This window comes from Otolemur garnettii, unplaced genomic scaffold, assembly GCF_000181295.1.
Source record: "Otolemur garnettii isolate 467f Iridium unplaced genomic scaffold, OtoGar3 scaffold00002, whole genome shotgun sequence".
NCBI lineage: Eukaryota > Metazoa > Chordata > Mammalia > Primates > Galagidae > Otolemur > Otolemur garnettii.
The window spans coordinates 24,113,326-24,128,177 of NW_003852397.1; the positions used below are offsets into that span (position 1 = coordinate 24,113,326).

Genomic DNA, 14,852 nt, shown 5'->3' on the forward strand with positions numbered 1-14,852 from the left:
ACTTACAAGTGGTACCCCAGCCTAGAAAGTGGTGCAAAGTCACACTATAAAACATATACAGCGTAATTTTTTGGTATTAAAAAAATACTGAAGTCTAAATAAATACATATTTCTTACATCATTTGCATTCTTATCTTGCTTCTCATATTTTTCTCGGTCATAAGCCATTTTCTTCAGCAGTTTCTTCATGGCTTTTTTATCCTTTTTGTGATTTTCAGTGTTTTGTTTCCGCACTTGGTTGACAATAAACTTGGGAATCTACACAGAAAAAAAAAATTCAGTTTGGGGTTAGGGGAAAGAAATGGAATCATTTTAAACTACAGAAATAATCATCTTTATTATCTGAAATTTCGGGAGGAATAGGAAAGGGTTTGTCTTTTTGATAAGACTGCCATTTTACATGCACTGTTCATTAAATCCGTGAAAAGAAAGAACATCATATTATTCATTTAGCAGGTGTACCGAGCGGCCACGTGATGTGATTTACCACCCATTGTGCCTGATTCCAAAAGAGGCTTTGTGAGGTTCAAGGACATAATGACCATCTTCCACACCAGGCTCGTCCAGACCAGAGACCCCCTGAGGCGACTGGTGGTAGAGGCCGCCACCTGGGAAGGTCTTTCCTTTTGCGGCCACCTATTCTCCAGCCCTCCTAGCTAACCTGCAATCCCTTCCTAGTAACCAGCTAGACTCTGCTATCAGAAAAGGAAGAGCCACTCCCCAAGAAATAAGAGCTAACAGGTAAGTAGGCAAAAAGCCAGGAAAAATTTAGCCTAAGAATCAGCAATAGCAAAATGTTTTAAGTTGCCAAAATGTAACCAGGCAATAAGTTGGCATTTCAAAAATAGAGATTTCATCAAATGATATGAATCTTTTAAAAATGCCTCTGAAATCATCTACATTCGTTGCCTTCATACAGGATATAAAAATAAAGACATCACAATCCAGATGTCATTGTTCTTCTTAACACACCAACATGTGGAGGTTCCTCGAATAAAGAGATTGAGATAGTTAATGTTATCATTTTGCTTGGAATTTCTTTAAATCTTTGCAAAATTATAAATTTCACCAGAAAATGAAAACGTAATCAACTAAGCCTCTGGTCCACCACCACGTTCTGATTATCTGTCAGAACTCAAGCTTGAAGTCAGGGTAAAACAGAAGAAACCCTTATCAGCCATTAGGATACAAAATGTATGTATCTCTTTAAATAAAGAGCCAGTGAAAAATAATCGAGAATGATCTGAAGCCAAGATTGCACGAGCTTTTAAAAAGACAACAGACCTAAATATTTGGGAAAAGATGAACTGGACTGAAGTATCACAAATAAGAAGTACTCCTTACAGGCACGTTTTCTTGCCATGATTTCGTGATTTAAAAATAGAAATCAGCGGGCCCTGCCTCACCTACATGAATAAAACACCCTTAACATTTTCTGCACTTACAAATTTTCAACGTAATTTAATAAAACCGGTAACAGAGATACAGTGTGTTTTTTAAAGCACTGAGGAAAAAAAGCATATTACATTTTTCTATCAGCTTTATAAAAGTATGGTCCAAATCAGCACAAACAATTATGCTAGCAAATTACAGGATCATTAATGGAGCTTCAAAATAGATACTTACTGTCCACAGGAGTTTTTGATTCTTAATCAGTAAGTGCATAGTATTTGCTGTTCCAGCGGCCATTACAAATTCTCGCTGTTCACTGGACTTCAAACCAAACGCATGACACATAAAGAGATTCGGGGCCATGACCATTGCTACGTTCATGACGGTCATTTTATTCTTCTCTTTATTATCTATTACTCTTTGGAGAAATTCAAGCAGGGCCTAAAAGAGAAATGACTCTTTGAGATTGGTGTTGGACATGAAGATAAGAGCTTAAAGCCCTGTAGCACACAGAATTTTTATTCCATTAAAAAAAAATAAGTTGTGCGTGACCACAGTTGGCTAGCCACATCCAACGGGACCTGTCATCAAAGTTTCCCCATTTGGTTGGTGCACTCTGAGACAGTGCTTGGCTTCACCTAGGGACCATGGCACTGGGGCACCAAGCAGAGAGGGGGCCCGTCTGAACTAGGTGGGGGGCAGAGAGTGGAGAAGTCTTGGACCTCTGGCCTTCAGAAGCCACAGAGCACCGAAAGGCATAAAACGTATGTTCTTTTCTCAGGAAGTACTTTACTTTTCACAAAGTGCGGTACTTTTCTCTAAAAAGTTAAAAAAAAAAAAAAAAAAAGAATTCCTTTCAAAGCCTCATTCAACCTCCATTTCGTTTGCTTTAAGACCTTGACCTGGAACCTAAAAAGAATAATTCTGGTGCAATCACATGCCCCTGTAGTCCCAGGGACTCAGGAGGCTGAGGCAGGAGGACTGCTTGAGCCCAGGAGTTCGAGATCAACTTGGAGACTCCCATCTCTACAAAACATAACAAATCAAAAATATATATAATGAATACCGTGATAGAGGAAGAGAAAGTGCTTTCTGAAAAATGAGTGAGGTACGAGGCAGCACCTGTGGCTCAAAGGAATAGGGTGCCAGCCCCATAGGCTGGAGGTGGCAGGTTCAAACCCAGCCCTGGCCAAAAACTGCAAAAAAAAAAAAAAAAAAAAAAAAGAGTGAAGTAATGAAGGAAAAGGAACTCACTTATGTTCAGCTCGATAGATGCCACCTGCTTCCATCCCTATGACAGATCAACCTCTGAGGCCGGCCTCCAAAAAAGCCATAGGCAGCTCAGAGCACCTACATCTGAAAAGAGCTGGAGGCTTTCCGTTCTCCTTCTGCCTTCTTACTTAGGTCTAGAACATACCAGAAACTTCAGAGGTATTCAGTGTTCCCTCTGGGTGAGGCAGTGTATCAAGCACCAGAGAGCATCTCACTGAATCCATACTGGAGACACACACGACAATTACACCCATTTTATAGAGGAGAAAACAACGTTTTAGAGAAGGTACGTAGCAAATAGTGAGACGAGAACTTAGCTTCAGGTCTATCCGGCTTTTGTTTCTAAATTCTTAATTACTACAATAACCATGTTTTCTTCTTTAAAATAGCCCACCTGAAGAAAAGGCTAATATACTACCCTAAAATAGAAAAGATAAAAAAAAAAAAAAAAAGTCTAACAGCATCTATTTTTCAGAGAATTTCAGAAAAAAGAAAATTCCTAAGTGCTAGCAGGTCGATCGTGAATCAAGTTTAGCTGCTCAACACTGCGCTACGTGGAGAGAGCTCGGAAATTTGAAACAAACTAAAGACAGAGCCTTAATATCTAACAATGAGATTTATGTATCTAATTTCCAGTACAGTGCTTGGGAAGTTAAATTGTAATCCAAGCATAAAGTTAGATGAAAACAACGTGTTCTCAAATGAGGACCAAAGATTAATTGGTGAAGTTTGAAAAAATATTTAATTTTGTTCCACAGAGACCAGAATAATTGTTCGGGGACCAGTGTATCTCCTGCTTTATGAGCATAAATTACAGAGATTAGGTAATAAACCATTTTAATTGTGGTATGCATATGCAATAAGGTTATTCAAAATATTACCATCAGGCTATTAGAGAAAGAGAAAGAGTGGTGACGTGAGATTAACAAGATGTTAGCCCAGCCCCAGCTGAAAAACTGTACTACTTTCTTTTTGAACTATAAGAACTTCTCCTTTTAAAAAAAAATTACCCATATTTACTTTATTACCAGCCTGGTGTTGTAGAAATATCACTGGGCCCACTGGAAAACCTGGGAGTGACTCCCAGCATAGTCAGTTACTTATTAGCTACGTGTGATCTTTGGGTAAACCTTTTCATACCTCTGTTCTTTCAAAAGTTTACTCATTTGTACAATGGGTCTACTAATCTCCTAGCCTGCAAGTTTTGAGACAATGTATACTACTTAAAACTGTAAAAAACTATTAAAACGTCTACTTAAAACTCTAAAGGATAAACGTCAATAATTATATTAGCATGGATCCCCTCTTGAGATCTTAAAATCAGTCTTCATTATTTCTCCAAGTCAAAGGTAGGTACCATGATAGATCCAAATGTAAAATAATCCAAAGTAAAAAATAATTCTGGTTAAGCAGCTTGCCTGAAGATACCTGTCACTCTACCCTTAGGCCAGGATGTGTATTTTCATGGAGCCTCCTAAATCTTACATAGGCTTTCCATAGAAATATTCCGCACAAGTCATGCATACAATTCTGTCCCCACAAATAACAGCTGAAGGAGTGGTGCTAGCACTGGATAGTTTGGGGAAATTTGCGTTAGGCTTCCTGAAATTATATTACCGTGGAGTTTCCCTTCTCCTTTACAGAAGTAATTTTATGGTTTATATGGTTAATTTTATGGTTTTTCTTTGCATATATGGTGTTTTTATTACAATGTTTGTTATTAAAATTCTTGCTTGAGACCTTCATCCGAGCAGGCTAATTAAGTCGCTAAAGCTTAAGTCAATAAGTAAGATTACTTGTTTACATTTCCAAATTTTTGACCCCTCCAAAAAGTATTTTCCTCCTTAATTATAACATTATGCTTCCAGTACATATACAAAAACAAAAAACAAACAAACTACTCTAAAATTTTAAAAAATCGATTTTTAGACAGTTTTTTTAAAGAGCATGCCTGGAACTTTGGAGGCAAAGTTCAAAGAAGAGTTCTAGACCAGCTTGGTCCAATGGCAACCACACTGAAACACGTGTTTCCTACAGGACTATGTGGACTCACTTGAGTACAGGTTTATTTTAAGTAAATTATATGTGTCTTTCAATTATCACCTTCTACTGTACAGGGCTATCACCCAAAAAGGAGCCTTTACGTGAGTAAGGAAAAAGATGTTCCTTCCTCTTTCTGGGTACTTGAAACCTCAGGTCAAGGGCATGGCTGGCAAGCAGAGAACAGTTGGATAACCAGACCCACTTTGTCCTGGGCCAATGTCCCTGGTTCAGTCACACTCTATATAACCTTACACAGCGTCACACACTGTTCGACTGTAACCCTTTCTGGACTTGGCCTTTGTCTCAAAGACAAATCAAAACAAAGGATAATGCTGCCTTCTGGGTTATTCATTTGATAATCAGTGAAGCCAAAGATTTGTCTCTGACTTAGTTAAGAGAATAACTCTTTGGAAGTTCTCCTGGAGTGGATGTAGTGCTTTGCCCACATCCACATCATAAGCTGCTTCATCCAGGAAAGTTCAATGAATATTGAGTATTAATATTCATTCCATCAACATTAAGAACTACCACTCACATAGTTACAATTCAAAGAGTTTTAATGAGTTGCAGGAAAAAATTTCCAAGATTTACCCACTGGTGGCTTTGTTTTCTCGACCTGAAATTCTTATCATCAGATTTTATCTTTTTTTTTTCTTTTGAGACAGAGTCTCACTATGTTGCCTTCAGTAGAGTGCTGTGGCATTGCAGCTCACAGCAACCTCAAACTCTTGGGGTCAAGTGATTCTCTTGCCTTAGCCTCCCAAGTAGCTGAGATTACAGGTGCGCGCCACAATGTCCAGCTACTTTTTGTTACAGTTGTCAGTATTGTTTAGCTGGCCAGGGCTAGGTTCGAGCCCGCCACCCTTGGTGTATGTGGCTGGTGCTGTAACCACTGTGCTATGGGCACTGAATCATGAGATTTTATTTTAAATAGGAAGAAATGCAGGTGGTATAGAGCAATGGCCCCACCCTACCTATGTAACAAAAAAAAAATAGTTTTAAGGCAATAAAGCATAAGATAAATACTTTTTCTAAATTATATATTAACTTTTCCCTTCTCCTTTTATAAAAGTTTATCATTAAACCTTTACAACTAGTCTATAAACTCCTGCCATTGAGAAAAATAGATGAACATGGAACAATCCACAAATTATGAGTCTCTGATAATACCTATAATAAAGAGAATTAAATCATATAAACATTAGACCAAATAACTCCAAAATGATGATAAGAATCAGAAACTCAGAATAAGCCTAAAAGAGAAATATCTGAAATTTGTTTGAGTTGGTTTAACTTTTGGCCAACAAACATCTCAAATCACCAGTCTGATTTATTTCAAACTCTACCACTTTGAACCACAACCAACTGTAGTATCCTCAGGCAGCAGTGGGTTATAATTAATAAGCCTTAGGATTTTTAATATGGATATTATGGATATTTCACTTTCCTAATATATGTTAATTAAATGAAATTTGGAACATGCAGAAAAAAAAGAAGAAGAAAATTGAAAAGCAACTGTATTTCCATTAACCAGCAAATCTCAAATATCTGCTTTGGAAGAAGAAATGTTCTAGATGTAATAAAAATTTTAAAAATATGGGTGGCACCTGTGACTCAAAGGAGTAGGGCGCTGGCCCCATATGCCAGAGGTGGTGGGTTCAAACCTAGCCCCAGCCAAAAACTGCAAAAAAAATTAAAAAAAAATTTTTTCAAAAAACAGAAAAACAAAACCCAGTAATATTAATAAAGTAACAACAGTCAACAATAAGGAGATGGGTGAAGAGAATGATATTGTGGGGATCACGCCTATAATTTATCCTATTTGGGTGAATTTGTCTAAAGGTTGAATATAAATGTCTTAACACAACAATTATGAGAAAGACATGATGGCTATGTTAGCCACTTGGATGAGAGTTTTCCAAACTGCATATAGAAGCAACACACTGTATCCTATGAGAGAATTAATGTAAACAATTATGATCTAATAAAAAAACAAATTTAAAAAAGAAATAAGGAGTTAAAAACTTGCTCTCACCCTCTGTCCTTAAGAGCTTTTTCTTTACAGACTTTTATTAACATTTCCAAAATAAACATCATATTGTTTTGCCACAAACAGAGAAAAATCACTCTGCTTGGTTCTCGGGATATTTAATGTAAATGAACGGAGCTGACCTTCAGCGTGTCCCTGTTTACATCGGGCAGGAGGATGACAAGAAGGTTCAGAGCCTGCAATTGTTGCTTCTTGGTTGGAAGACCTGCAGACAGATGAAATAACTCTGAACTCTTTACTGAACACTTCCCTTTACCTTCTTTTAAGAGAGACGTTATTTGGCATAAAGATTACTATAAAATGTAAGACGGGACGACTGAGCGAGAAGCCTGGTGGCGGCCGTGTTTTGGGGTCTGCAGAAGCAGCTGCCGAGAGCTCCCGCTCCCTCCCAATGCTCACTTCCAACTCTGCTCGGAGGACGGACGGGCAGCCTTATGTGCGCAGACACACCACAGCGCTCTGGAAAGAATTTTAACTTTTGTGTGCTAGTTATTCCCCAGTGAAAAGATACGAAAGATTGGACCTTCCATGTTGTGGTGTCACAGGGCATCTGTAACAATCAAGTTTCTTTCTTTTAATGGTGGGTGAAAAAAAATGACAAGGGAAGAGTCCATTAATTCCACCAGGAACGCGTAAAATGGGGCCTGGAATACAATAGGTGTTGGATAAATGTTCCTGGAATACATTACAATATGAAGCAGCAAATTAAAAGGTGTCTAAGAAGTACATTGTGATCACTAATGCTGTTATTTTTAGTAGCCCTTGTCCCATTTCAATGACATTTGTGGCTATGTGGAATCATTCCCGTATTTCATTTTGCACGATAAACTTGTCCTTTAATCTATAGGCAAGAAATTACACAAACAAGCACAATTTAACTATCCAAAAAAATTTTTAAAGATTATTTCCTTTTTAAAAAATACAGTTTAAACAGAAGACGATTTCAGCCATATCTCTCTTAGAAATTCTGTAGAAATGTGATAATACTAGATGACTCATGAAATCATCTCAAGACTGCATGCTTTCTGATAGCCTGGAACAGTTCTGGCTGACACTGTAGTTCACCATAATTATATAACAGCTCCTCTTTTACTCTCAAAAGCGTCCCAGTCGGGCAGTTAAAGATATGGTTACTTGAAGGTGGTGACGGCATTGTACTTTTTTGATGACTTCTAGGAGAAAAAGGGATAAGTATACCAGTATATAAACCTTATAAGACTTCTGTGTTCCCTGGGAAAAGAATCAAGAATAATTACAGACATTAATCTAGAGATTTCCCAAGACCACAGAATGGCAAGACATAGGAGGAGTTGGTGACCGCCACCAGTGAGGCAGCAGTGGGCTTTGTCCCATGTTTCTGCATGACAATCTCAGAATTTAATTTTTCAGAAAATGCTCACAGACTCCACCACGTCTCCTTGTGCTTTTATGATAACTCTTAATTCACAGCTTCTCCAGTAAGGGTTGCTTTTAACACTTGGCAAGGAAATTGTCTCAGAGATCTTAAGTGACTCATTCTACTGTAAGAGAAATAGGAAGTTTCAGGTTTTAACACTAAAATACATTGTGTTTCTTAAATGCTATGCAACGAATCTGTACCTGAAGAGAACATTGTGTTATCTGTTTACTCAGAGATGCGTATTTATAAGAAAAAAAAAGACAGGGCATGGCATCTGAGCACCAACCGACATCATCAAGTTGATATGTCTACCCAGGTGCATCTGGCTACACTCTTCATGGGACCGATGAACATTAAAACAATTAATAAGAATGGCACCAGCTCAAAGACTGCTTCAAAGAGGAGTAGCACTTACTCTGGACAGCCTGGAAGGCTTTGAGATACTCCACGCTGAGCAGAGGCTGGGGCAGCTCCCGGATGAAGAGCTTCAGCAGGCTGGCTGCGTCGTGCTGCTTGACACTTTCCCAATTAAAAGTCCCTTCGTAAAACTTCGCTTCTAGTTCTTGGCAAAGATTCTGACAAGCACAGGCAACAACAACAAAAACCATCAGTAAGTGCGTTTTCTTTCGCGCGGAGAGTGTGATACATTTTCCACTTTATAAGAGATTCTACTTTTTAGCAAAGACATATCAAAGTCCCAAAGGTCAATACCTCCCTGTGACTAAGAAGAAGCAACTCCCCAACCCCGATTCTGTTTTACCAATACAAAATGCAAAATTATACCAGGAGACCAAACTTTTTTTTTTTTTTATTTACACGTTTTTCCCTGGACACTTTACAAACCTTTAGCAGTAAAGGTTTAATTAAGAGGTTGCTTAAAATAATCTTCTCCTTTGGGGGCTTCACCTAGATACTACAAATCTTCATTAAATTCAGAAAAAAAATCATATAAAAAATAAGCCTACGTTTTAAATTCTTTAAGAGTTTATTATGTAACAAAATCCATAATCAATCTCTGGACCAAAACCAGAAAGCTACCTCTCTGATCAGTCACCTCTGGGAAATGGAAAACCCAATTCTGTAGCAAATGAGGCATGAAGATGCATCAATATCCCCGTCCCCCCCCACACAGCCTGCTGCCGCTGCTGCAGAAAACAGTCTGAGTCTACATTGAATTAGAAATACCTAGTTCATTTAGCTCAAGGACTCCACAAAATTTGTCCGACAAATTATTACTAATAAATCAATTTTGTTTCATAATTACGATTTCCTGTATGCTTCTGACTGGGACATACATAAATTCTATCCAGCTAGAAAGCCTTCCAAGTTTCTGTCACTTCCTTCTAACATGTGAAACTATTCATGCAAAGAAGGTTCTTCGTTTTCCCTTATAAGGTGGATTATCACGTTTTCTTATGCCAATTATTCCTGAAATTGGTAAATTACATGAAGGTGGACCTAGAAATGGGGAATGGGGGAGAGAAGGGGAAAGAGAGAGGGAGAAGGAGAGAAGGAGGGAGAAAGGCCCAGATGATGGAGAGATGGAGAAAGGGAGAGGAGAGAAATCAAAGGGAGACAGGGAAAGGGCGGGAAAGGAGAGGGGGACGGGGAGGGAAGACAGGCAGGGAGGCAGGGAGGAGAGAGAGGCAGGGAGGGACGGACAACGGAGGGAGATGAAGAAAGAAGGGGAGGGATGGAGAGTAGAGTACAAAGAAATTTGGTGGGGCAGGGGAGAAAAGCGACAACTAAAATTTCTGCATGTTATCTTTTAAATTATTTATAATGGACCAGCTGCTGCATAATTTGGCATATGACAACAGGCTGGGTTGAAGAGTTGAGCCAGCTGAATCCACTTAATTGGCCTTCTTAGAAATTACACTTAGTTAAACTTGTCCTCCTGCCAGCCTTCTCATCACAAAGTAAAATCCGCGTGATAGTCACTATTCTGTCCTGAAGTAAATGTGCTGTTCACGCCTGTGAGCCGGCCACTGCACCCTGCTAGTGAGCACCCAGGGCTTCCCACTAGAACAGAGCGGCACTCTTCTTGCCGATGTGGGTAATAAGTGTTTCTGAGGGACAACAGAATTTCTCTCCGAATCTCACACATGCTGTCTGCGATTGGTGATGAACAGGTCATCGGTGTTAGTAAATGAAGTGGGACAAGGGCAAGTTATCCAGCTGACAAACATGCCACCACCATCTAGGGGACCTCTGTGTGCCGGACACCAAACCCAGGGGACACAAGCAGAAATTTGTGAACAGGGCATATCAGTTTACCAGAATCCTCTTAAAATGCGATCACTATCAACTAAGAGCCACAGAGGCCAAAACTATTGCCCCAAATTAAGAACACTAATCAAAATAAGCAGGAGATGCAAACTGTGGAACATCAGGAGAATAATTCCAAATCCTGGCGCAACCACAGTCCATTGGCGACAGGCAAGGACGGGGTACACTCCCAAGAAGCACTTCGTTCTGAATATAGAAAAGATACTAAGAAAATGAACAGAGAGCACGGTTCCCGCTATCCTACTTTCTCTTGGATTCTCAAATTCAGGAAGCCATTATATTGGGCACAGGTATCTGTGTTGCAACTAAGAAAGATAATGATGGCTAACCAAAAACGTTTTCTTTCTAGGTAAATTTTCGAGATACAACGACAATTCCAAGTGTAATCCCCCTTTAAATTGCAAATTCCCTGGGAGACAAATGTGATATGTGTCCCTTCAGAGTAATTTCATCTTTATCACCATTCACTGGAAGCTTTACTCTCCAGGGCAAGACTTGGGACACAAAGTGAAAACAAGGGGATACGGGTGCCCTGGGGTAGTGGCAGGAAAGGCCATCCAGACAGAGATGACAAGGACAGGGGGACACCTGCTGGGATGTCTGGAAATCCCTTCACTTCTTTCACCAGACTACCCTGGGCTATTGTCAAGGCCCCCACCCCCACCCGGACCTAATCTGCTCGCCGGCTGATGTTCCTGATTTAGGAAGAAAAAAAAAAAAAACTTAATTGTTATTACTCATCCTGAATAAATCTATCACCAGCCTCCCTATTAATATTTTGACTCATCCTATTCTCTTATCATAATATTATTTCAGATAATAGGAGGACTTTGGAAAAAAATAGAATTTACAAAAAGAAAAAACAAACCTAGAATTCACTGTAGAAAAACTAATATAAGCCGAATGTTAAGAGACTTGATTGTTTTATCTTATCTAACAATGCAAATAAAAGGTAGCAAGGACAAGTTAGCTTTTAATATGCATAAGTAGAATTAAACAATAACAATTGTACATGGGTAGAACCAAGAGGTTACCTTGATTCTCACAGCGGCTCCAGGTATTCGTAAGAGGCCTTCAGTTCCCAAACCACCTTCTTCAATTCGAGAAATCAGCTGTGTAGAAACAGAAAAACATGCTGATTTTGATATCTGTAACAGGTACAATTCCAAATTTAGCACCTGTTTCACATATAAATAAATGAAAACCGATTACACTGATATGTAAACTGGATTTTACGAGCTTGGAATGCTATTGCATTTGCCACTATCCTTTTAAAAAAAAAAATCTAAAAACCAGTTATAATTCAGAAAAAGTTGAGTCGTATTCTACTTTGCAACCTAAGTATATAATTTCACACAACAGCTGTGGTATTCCAAACAAAACAGAATGAAGATGTTTATTGCTTAAAAGCAACTAAGAAGATCCCTTTCTTCAACTTTTCCAGAAAGCAATTCTGCAATCAAATAAATCTTATGAAATTCTATTATCTGCATATTTACATCTCATTTTTAGCTTATTCCAAGAAAGGGTTATTTATGATGTGAAGAAAGAAAATTGTTTGCAAATATTCATGTTTAAGACGTTAGTGGTAAACTTAAAAGAAAATGTTCTTGGCTATGGCTTCTAAATCACACCTCTCTTAGCTCCAAAACCCTGTCAGAAAGTTGTTTGTTTGTTTTCTTAATAAGACAGAAACCCACAAAAATAAGGCAGATGGAGAAATTACAGTGGCAAACTGTTGGAACCTAAGAAGATGAAAGAGAGGTCAGTGTCCTGGCAGAGTGATCTTGCAACTGGAATATGCCTCCCCTGAGCAGTCCACGAATTCACAGAAAGCCTTCTGCTATTTTAAGGAAATCAGTTTTCTTGTCCTCAGTTGAAATGCAAGATGCGTCCTAGCATCATGCAGGTTTTCTCTCCCTCTACCTACTTCCTGTTCACAGTAGCCTTCTCCTGCTTTATAGAAGACAGAGCGGGCCATGTGTGGTGGATCATGCCTGCAATCCCAGCACTCTGGGAGGCTGAGGCAGGTGGATTATCCTGAGCTCACAAGTTTGAGAACCAGCCCGATCAAGAGTGAGACCTTGTCTCTAAAAACAGCTGGGCATTGTGGCGGGTGCCTGTAGTCCCAGCTACTTGGGAGGCTGAAGCAAGAGAACTACTTGAGCCCAAGAGTTTAAGGTTGCTGCAAGCTATGACACCATGGCACTCTACCAAGGGTGACAAAGTGAGACTCTGTCTCAAAATAAATAAATAAAAAATAAAAGACACACCCTATTCTTCACTCACCCAAAATCATACGATAATATTCTCTGCACACCCTGAGGAATAAAATCTTCCAGAGTACCAAAAGAATGTTAAAAAAAAAATTCTTTTCAGGAAGGCTTTTATAATGATTAGCCAAGCCTCTACAAACTACATCAAAGCTTATAGTGTATTCCTTGCGTATAAAAGTCTCTGTTAGGAGCAAAGCACGGCATCATAAATGCCGTCTTTTGACCTTGGTCTAGATGTTCCCAAATCAGAAGTATTATAACATGTGAACGCTGGAAGAGATGAACATTTTCTGCTAATGACCTCAGCTCATCCACCTCATCCATCCCTAGATTAGATTATAGCAAAAGAATGTACTAACATAGAAGGAGTTAGCTCAGAATTAAGCAAAGAGCAGTCTCAAAATTCTCATAAGAATTTATTGTTCAGAAAAGAAGAACATCTCTGATCAGTCAAACAACACATGATTTTTCTTAAATGCAACCGGAATATTCTCCAAGACCACATTTTTCAAGTGACAAGGCCTGAAAACCCACAGCAAAAAAATTGACATGAATTATTTCTGATAGGCATTATTAAACTAGGTAAAACCAAAGATTGCAACTAGTTAAAAACCAATTTAACCAATATTCAATGTATACAAGTTTTCATTTTAGTTCATCTTATAATATGTTTAAAATGCTTCAATGTCCTATTAATAATAAAATTATATGCTAGCTTTAGAAGCAAATTAGTTTTTAGCAATAGATGCCTTTCGCTTTCACTAAATACAAAGGAAAAATAGATCGTGACTTCTCAATAACTGAACGAAAGTAATTTCTGCTATTTTATATTTGAGTCCCTTTTATTATTCTCTGAGGCTAAATACCAGCATACAATAGAGTTATGTGAGTATATATGTGTTGTCTTAAGGAATGCTATGCATTTTCTTATATTTCTCACTCTGAAAATAATATTTTTAGTTACCACATTATATTCCATTATTAAAATATAAATAAGAAATACTTTATAGCTTTCCTTTTATTTTCAAGACATAATAGAGATGGAAAAAAACATATTCATTTATATATTTTAAGCATGCTCTTTGTTGTCCTAATTTATTTTGTAGGAGATGTCCTGTAATTTATTAGTAATTTTCATAGCATGTCTCAAAAAAAAAAAAAAATACATTACATACCTATGTGAATTGAATATAATGAAGTCAGACTTTTTGACACAAAGTGTAGCTGATGTGACTGGTTTGGCAGTGAGAACACTGGATTTGCTAATTAGATTACAAAGTAGACTTTTTCATAGATTAAAATGAACAACATTTCTACTTCCCCAACCCTGAGAAAATGGTCTAAATAATGTACCTCTAAGCAAATTAAAAGATATAGTTATATAAGCTTTATTAATGCCCTTCTGGGGTATGTAGCCTCAGAAATTAAATTACAATCCTCTAAAGACTGGTAATGAATCTTTATTTCAAATCAGTAGTTTCTGATTCTTTCCTTTTTACAAAATTGAGAGACGATCTAACTGAATTGTCAGTTAATAAATCAAACAATGTTTTTCATTTAACAGATCACTGTTATATTCTGCTTAAAATTCAGAGGCAGTGTAAACAGAGGAATGGAATTTTTTATGGCTATATCATGGTTGTACATATTTGGGGGTACATGTGATATTCTGATACATGTGTACGATGTATAATGATCAAAGAAGGGCAGTTGAAATATCAGTCACCTCAAATCAGGTAACTATCTGCAAGTAAAATCTTTGTATTTCCTATTATTTTTTATAAAGACAAAAATACTTCAGGGCTGTAATGTAATACATCAAACTGGTAGGGAACCGGAGTCTCCAGAATGTTGAAGAGTCCAAAAATGTAAAATAATTAAATAAATAAGAAAAGAATTTCAAGAGAAAGCGACAAAGGGAGATTTATCTTAATAGGCTGGGTGCAGTCCTCAGCCCAGCCAGGAGGCATCACTGAAACTTCACAGAAATCAAAGGTTCCTATAATTCCATGGTGGAACCTATATGGTGAATTCCATGGTGAATTCTATATGTCTAATTTGGCTTACACTATGATTCCTCATGGTTGATTTAAATACCAGTGTGTTTCAGTGACAGTATTTTTTTTTTTTT

General features: G+C 37.9%; 1 protein-coding gene across 1 annotated transcript in view; it reads right to left on the reverse strand.

Moving 5' to 3' along the window:
- The window catches only part of ARHGAP18 (Rho GTPase activating protein 18), a 68,297-nt gene that overhangs the window by 16,559 nt on the left and 36,886 nt on the right, over positions 1-14,852 (reverse strand). The window contains exons 9-13 of the mRNA XM_023513468.1: positions 11,480-11,557; positions 8,572-8,731; positions 6,880-6,962; positions 1,627-1,833; positions 118-258 (exon numbers count right to left, since the gene is read on the reverse strand). Of these exons, the coding sequence (XP_023369236.1) occupies positions 118-258; positions 1,627-1,833; positions 6,880-6,962; positions 8,572-8,731; positions 11,480-11,557 (669 nt within the window). The remainder of the gene's footprint in view (positions 1-117; positions 259-1,626; positions 1,834-6,879; positions 6,963-8,571; positions 8,732-11,479; positions 11,558-14,852) is intronic.